Source organism: Arachis stenosperma, chromosome 3, assembly GCF_014773155.1.
Source record: "Arachis stenosperma cultivar V10309 chromosome 3, arast.V10309.gnm1.PFL2, whole genome shotgun sequence".
In the NCBI taxonomy this organism is placed as follows: Eukaryota; Viridiplantae; Streptophyta; class Magnoliopsida; order Fabales; family Fabaceae; genus Arachis; species Arachis stenosperma.
In genome coordinates, this window is record NC_080379.1 from 49,471,517 (window position 1) to 49,478,786 (window position 7,270).

The 7,270-nt window shown below is 32.2% G+C and overlaps 1 protein-coding gene across 1 annotated transcript; it reads right to left on the minus strand.

The window, feature by feature from the left end:
• Window positions 1–1,764: 1,764 nt before the first annotated feature.
• Window positions 1,765–5,284, minus strand: LOC130966950 (PHD finger protein ALFIN-LIKE 4-like). Its single transcript, XM_057891771.1, has 5 exons — window positions 4,865–5,284; window positions 4,684–4,716; window positions 3,467–3,695; window positions 3,114–3,249; window positions 1,765–2,947 (listed from the first exon to the last, which is right to left on the minus strand). Exons 1-5 carry the CDS (start codon window positions 4,959–4,961, stop codon window positions 2,693–2,695), a joined length of 750 nt encoding a protein of 249 aa, XP_057747754.1. The 5' UTR covers window positions 4,962–5,284; the 3' UTR covers window positions 1,765–2,692.
• Window positions 5,285–7,270: the final 1,986 nt, after the last annotated feature.

Consider the following 7,270-nt stretch of genomic DNA (forward strand, 5'->3'; position numbering starts at 1 on the left):
TAGGGAGCTAGCAACTTTTGTGATTGTTAGCCATCAACTAGCCATCAATGATGATTTGATGGTGTGAGATTTTATTCAATGGCTCACCTTTCTCTCCTGGTTACATGCTGGCCAAAATTCAATAAAATTACTGGCCCCTTAGACTTTTCCATAATAATAATAATAATAATAATAATAATAATAATAATAATAATAATAATAATAATAATAACCTACATTGATATACTCAAGAAACTCTGGTGCATTCATAGCGTCCAGATCCAAAGCGAGTATCAAAGAAGATTCTTCATATGGATGTTACCTTGCTAGTGCGTTTGCTACATCTACCACATCAGGCTCAACCATTATATCATCTTCATTCCTATCTTTAGTTGGACCAACAATTTGATAATTGCATTCAAATTCCTCTTCGCTTTTAGTTATGACCCGTCCAGTCAATGTCAGGCTCGGGTAAATCAATCACAACCAATTCTTTAAACTCAGTATATAACTTGATAACTGACACCAGTGTCCGCATATGCTAGTAGATCAGAAGAAATTGAAATTGAACACATAGATTATTTGAATTTTTTTAACAAAACCACAAAATATTAATTAACATATGCTGTCTATAAAAAATATTTGTGAACCTCTTCAATACTTGATTATCTACACATTGACAAAATACATTCTTAAATTTTTTATGTTATTGAAATAGAATACCATCACATAAATTTTCACATACAAAACTTACCTATTCAGATGTTTAAGAAAAAATCTGACTATTATAATATATTTTTAAACTAAAACCTCCCTCCATTTTTATATTTTTATTAAATTTATTCAAACAATTTTTTTCCTCACTCACAATAAAAGAAAGAGCTCTCAAGGAAGAACACACTCACATTGACAGTAACGGTCCGTTCTCCCTTCTATAATACTTCATTTATATTTTTTAATCAAAGAAGTAGCGTATGCCCCTGCAGATTCACAATACGCCGCTTGCGTATTATCCTTTTAATAATAAAAAAATCTCTCTAGCACAATACGCCCCGCATATCGTCTTAAAAAATAAAATTTTGCTCTAACAATTCGCCCCCTCCCTTCCCCTACAATTTGTCTGTGTTACATAATGTCCCCATAACTCTGTTAAACACCAAATCACCCAATAACAAAGTGCTACACCAAAGCTTCAATAATATTCAAAGAATTAGCCGATTGACAAGAATTATTAGTGACCTATGAAGCACGAAATGATACACACGTGATATAACATGATATGAGACATACAGACACATAAATTTTAATTTTTTTTTAAAATATTGAGATGTGTAACATGTATTAAATATGAAGTATTTTTTAAAAAGTACAATTAATATTCTATTGATATTAAAATATAAATTAATATTGTAACTATTTTTAATGTCTTTTTAAAATTAATAAATAATAATATATTTTATTTTTAAACTCATTTCAAAAATACAAGCTAAGAAGGTTGGACACACTTAACACATGATGGTATTAGGTATGTTTAAACATGTCTGAAAAAGCATTTTAATGTTTTATTAACACCCGGTTGGACATTTCGAAATGTGTCTAATATACAGAGACGTGTCAAAATGTGTCCGACATACAAACACAACAACTCTGCGAAGTGTCTTTACGTGATACTTCGTTATATTTTCCCCTCTTTTGTTTATAACACGAGGGGCCATAGGCCCAAAGAAAACGGAAAAAAAACAGAAGAAAACAAAAGAAACCAGACACACTAGCGCCTAGAGATACGAGGCAGCACTACCCCTCTTTCATCCTCACGCACGAAGCCGCTCACCTCTTGCGGCGTAGCATCCTAAAATACAAAGACCAGGTTCAACTCCAGTGTCAATTCTCGCCAATTTGTTCGCCACTCTATTACCTTCCGGGTATGTGACATTTTCCCATGAATCATCGACTCATTCTCTTCTCCTTGCAACCTTCTCCCTCCGACTTCCCTTATGTAGCCTCTTTCAGTCCTTCGCCCTCCCTCAGCCTTGCTGCCCCATTGAAAATCTGGCGATGGCCAGAAATCTTAAACCCAATTTGGTCTATGTATTGTCATAACTATCTAGTGTGAAATTACACAAAGCTCATCCAACACTTGGAAGTGTCATCCGAATTTACACCGTGGAGTAGCGCTCCTTTGGGAAGTTGCTATGCCAATGACTCATCAAAGCACAATTATATCACAAATAAGGCCAAAATGTACACTTTGTAGTCTATCCAACTCCTTTTCCCATTGTCCATCAAAAGTGAGAGCAAAAGCACCCTGGAGCATAAGTTACAAAAGTCAGATAATTTGTTATGAAAGCCAATGTAGCCACTAGAGACTGCTGCATGAGGCAGAATGGCAGATCAGAAATCTAATCAATCAATCAACCAATGCAGAATTATAGTAATTAACCATGAACGAAAATCAATATTATGTAAGCACAAATTAACCTTTCTGCACAAACAAATGTTAAATTGTACTAGGAACATAAATATACCAAATACAGACTGGTTTGGAACCCATAAACTAACTGTTAATGAAACAAACTATCCACGTAAGAAGTTCACAAGACCAAACTACCAAATACAGATGCCAAACACTAAGATGGCACAACAGAGAATGCCTAGGCAACTAACTAGTTAGTAGTCTAGCATGAAATAGCTATACAGCCAATGCAATGATGTATCAAGGCCGTGCTCTCTTGTTGCTGCAAGTGGGGCACTTGTACTGTTTAATGTGCTCAGCCCGAGCAGGCGTGATCTTCACGCACTTGCCATGGAACCACCTCTCGCATATGTCGCAGCAAATCCAAAACTCATCAGCTGCATAGAGCTCCCCACATGCACCACACAGGGTCTCCCCGTGCTCCTCCTCATCTTCCTCTGCACCCTCATCCTCTTCCTTTGCTTGCTTTGTTTGCTTGACCGATTCAGATCCTCGCTTTTATTCCAAAACGGACATGCATCCAAAAATGACAATAAGAGGAGAACACAACACAATAAGTCAATAACTCTTTTACCAAATACGACAACAATGCTTTACTAGATTCCAAATAATGAATACGGCAAAAATGACATAAAACAAATGATTATAAAGATGTTTTTACCCCTTTTGAACTAGATTTTGATTTGCTGTTGGTGTGGTTTGAAACTGATGACTTTTCCTTCGACTGTTTCTTTGCAGTTCCAGTCACAACCTCAAAAATTGTTGGCAGATCATTAATCATAGTGAACAAACGTTTCCTGCATGAAGAATTACACATTTACATTTGATCAATTGTGACTATGGTTTTTTAATTCCACCAAATGTTCTAAAGTGAACTACTACATGTATAGGCCAACTAAATTAAGAAATTGTGACCTAAGAAACATAAGTTCTGAAGCAAAAGAAGACCACATGCATCCAAAAGCATGTACCCAATTGAGGAAAACAGAGATGATAGGATATATATATATATACCTGTCAGCTCTGTCAAAACCAAATCTTGCTCCAAAGTAGAAAGCCACTGCAATTAGCCACGCATCACTGTGAACTGCAACTAAAGTTAGCCAGTCCTTCTCTTGCATCCCATCCCTAGCAAAGTTTATGCCCAATGCAGGCTCGGGAAGTTCAGGAGGAACTTCTTCAGCGGGTAAATTAACTTCCCACTGTTCAGTGGGGTATCCATACAGACAGAGGTTCTCCTTATCTGATCAATTGGACAAAAATGTAATAAATAAGCATGAAACAACTTAAAAAAACAACACAGGATTCCAATCACTAGAAGCAACCAATGCCAGAGCATTAGACTTGTTTACTGAAAGCAGCAAAGTTGAAAAACACAACTTCCAATTCCAAACTCCACCAAGTTCCTATCATAGAACAGGACACTTCTACAGGATTTCAATAATACTGAATACAATTAAAATAAAAAGAAAAGCATGGTTGTGACAACAAAGAACAAAGTTGACAAACCTATAGATCCTAACTAAAATTGGACAAGGGATGTACAGCACATAAAACAAGAGTTTTTTACAACATAAAATCCTTTAAAATTACAACTAACATTAATACAATTTCTAAATAGAAGCTAGGATTGTACTATGAGAGGAGTCATTTAAAAAAAAGCAAATTTACCATAGGTGGATGGAGGACCAAATTTGGAAAAACAATAACACAAAGCAGGAAAAACAAATTGCAATGATTCACTAAAACAAAATCTAATTGGAAATTTAACAGAAAGGCCAAGGTTTAGGTCAGAACTCAGAAGTAAAGGGTCTAGTTAAGTAAACAAGGCTCCGACATGCTAGTCAATTTGCTTCCCGCACCAGACGTTTCAGTGCAAAGAAGAAGTAAGCAGTATCCATCAACAAAAAACAGTTTGATATTTCTGCTAATCAAAAAGTGAGTGACTAGTCGCATACTCAATAAGTTCATGCAATACACAACTACTTCATACCCAAAAAAACAAAGAAGATCTTTTTAACTTATCATTCACATTAGCAGAACAATGCAGTAAACAAGTAACCATAACAGAACAAATATGCATAAATCTTTCACAATATGAAACAAGAAAACACCGAATACACCGGGGGTAAAAATTAGACAGATATAATTGGATACTCAAGTTCTCAACAGAAGCAAATACCACAGAACAAAATACAAAAGTGGAGACAAAAGAAGGCATAAACCCTAACCTGGATCACACTGCCGGTAAAACTCCTCAACATCTGCAAAAATAAAAAACAACACTTATTATAATGCAAGAAAAGAAAAGAGAAAACAATTTCTTTCACGAAAACCCTAAATTTAAAAATTTTTAAAAAAATTGAGTGATGCACTACTTCACTCTGATAATCGCAGTATAGAGAGAGAGACCAGTGGTGAGGGCTTTGATCATAGCAGCTCTGCGACCCTTGAAGTCGCGGAAAACTTCCTCAACGGTGCGAGGGTTGTAGTGTCCGCCACCGTCCATCACTCCCTTTCTTACACCTTCACTAACCAAACCTCACACTCACTTTTTCTTTTGCTGTTTTTCTGCTGCTTCTTTCAAACAATGCAAAGGGGAGGACGAAGAACGAGGAGAAGAGTGAAACTGTGAAGTGAGAGAGGGTGAGGTTTTTGTTTTTGTGTATTTATAGAAGAGAGAGTGGAAGCAGTGCGAGATTTGGGATTTTGGAATTTGGAATTGCAGCACAAAAGAAAAAAGAGAGGGAACACTCCTCTTACTTGTGTGGCAAAAAAGGCAAATTTGGATGGACTCTCTTAGATATCCTCCTCTTCACTCTTCAGTCTTCACTTACCCCAACCTCAAAAGTCTCACACTTCACACTTATTATAAAACTGGTATTTATAGCTATTGTTAATTTTCCCTCAGTAAAACATATGTATACTATTTAATATTTCTTATGAAAACAAAAGAAAAATTTAACAATATTAGGGGATAATTATTAAATTTATAAAATTACTTATTAAATAATTATTATTTAATGTTTTTTCTCTAAGGTTCAAATTTTTCTGAATAATTAAATTTTTCAGTTGAAATAATGTGAAACACCTTTGACATAATGATTATAAGAAAGTTAGAATTACAAGAAAAATTCATGTTAATTATTGTGAAAAGTTAATTATTTAGGGTGTGTTTGGCAACCACGTTGAAAGAAGAAAAGCATGTTACAGCTTCTTGAACGCTTCCATTTTTGGTTTGGCTAATTTTTCTATCTATAAACACAGAACTGATTTTGGTTACAAAACCACGTTTACAATAAGCAAAAATTTCTAGTTTTTGTGTTCCACTAATTGGCTTTTAGCCATTGACATTTAACTTTTATCTTTGTTTTACCAACTTTATCCTTTATACATAGAATTCTTATTATTTCTCTTTATATGAGCTCTTTTTTTCTATTATTTATTATTTATATTTTTTAATAATTTTTTATTTGACATTATATATTTTTATAATGGTAATTTTTGTGCATTATATTTATTATTATCTTTTTATAATATAATTTATTGATCCCATTAGATAAAATAAATTAAATAAAAAATTAACCATAAATAATAATAATAATAAAAAATTATAATGTACTAAAAAATCTAAAAATATACTATATAAAAACATATATGAAAAAGATATAAAAAAGTTAAATATATATAAAAAATAACATTATAATTTAACGTCATGTCCTTTTTAGTAATTATCTATCTAAAAGTGATTTTAACTAATATTATCAAAACAATATTTATTTTATCAAAATCAATTTTAATATAGAGTTGCCAAACATAAATCATGTTGACACAAATTTACTTCTACCCAAAATCAATTTTATAAAATCATTTTTATTCAAATTACAGTTTGACCAACCACAATCCAAACACATACTTAGAAGCTTAAAAAAATTAAGACAACTTGTCATTAGTGGTTAATTAGTTCATTTAACTATATATAGATAAAAAAAATTAAGCAAATAATAGATGAAGTATTTGATAAAAATAGTTTTCCATGAAAATGAAAATTAGGGTTTAGAGAAGTTGAAAAGAGAAAAGAAAATGGAAAGAATAAAATATGACATTTACTAATGAATGTATTGTATATAAAACACTTAAAGGATGACGTATAATTAAGAGTCTGACTCTTAACTAACTCACCTAAATTACATAAATTACATCTGTAACTAATTCTATTACTTAAAATATGAAATTCCGGTTAAAATCTTAAAATATCTAAAATAATGTTTATTTTACACTTTCAGTCTTTCGTAAGTAACTAGTGTCTTGTTAAAATTTTATTGATAAAAAAATCTAGAAGAAAAATTTTTAGTGAAAGAAAAAAAAGTATATTATTTTCCAATACGTTAAACAATTTGTCTTAATTATAATATAACCAAAAAAAATAAGTTTGGGTTAAAAATCATGGTTAAGGAATGCTCTCCAATAACTACATCACTTGATAATGAGAAGGTCACAATCTTATATATTAACTTTTTAAATGTTGAAGTAAATAACGATTTTATAAACCATTGTCAAATTACTAATGGAACGAATTTATTGAATATCTATCTCATCACTTTGTTGAAAATCATGTTTGTAAAAAAAAGTTTTGGTGAAATATGTTTGTCCTATCACCTTTAGTTTATCCTTTCTTTAGTCGGTGTATGAAAGCCGAATTATCTTTATATATATGGTTGTTGGTATCTTTTCTATGGTAAGTCACATATATCTTGGACAAATTAGATGATTGAATTAAATCAAACACACTCTCAAATTATTTCATTAATTGCTAAT

What these genes read in the sequence shown, in the direction of transcription:
- LOC130966950 (XM_057891771.1), bottom strand. Translation starts at nt 4,961, where the DNA reads ATGGACGGTGGCGGACACTACAACCCTCGCACCGTTGAGGAAGTTTTC. An exon ending in TTACCGGCAGTGTGATCCAG is followed by an intron (nt 3,696 to 4,683) that starts GTTAGGGTTTAT and finishes CCAATTGATCAG; the next exon opens with ATAAGGAGAACCTCTGTCTG. An exon ending in CAAAATCTAGTTCAAAAGGG is followed by an intron (nt 2,948 to 3,113) that starts GTAAAAACATCT and finishes TTGGAATAAAAG; the next exon opens with CGAGGATCTGAATCGGTCAA.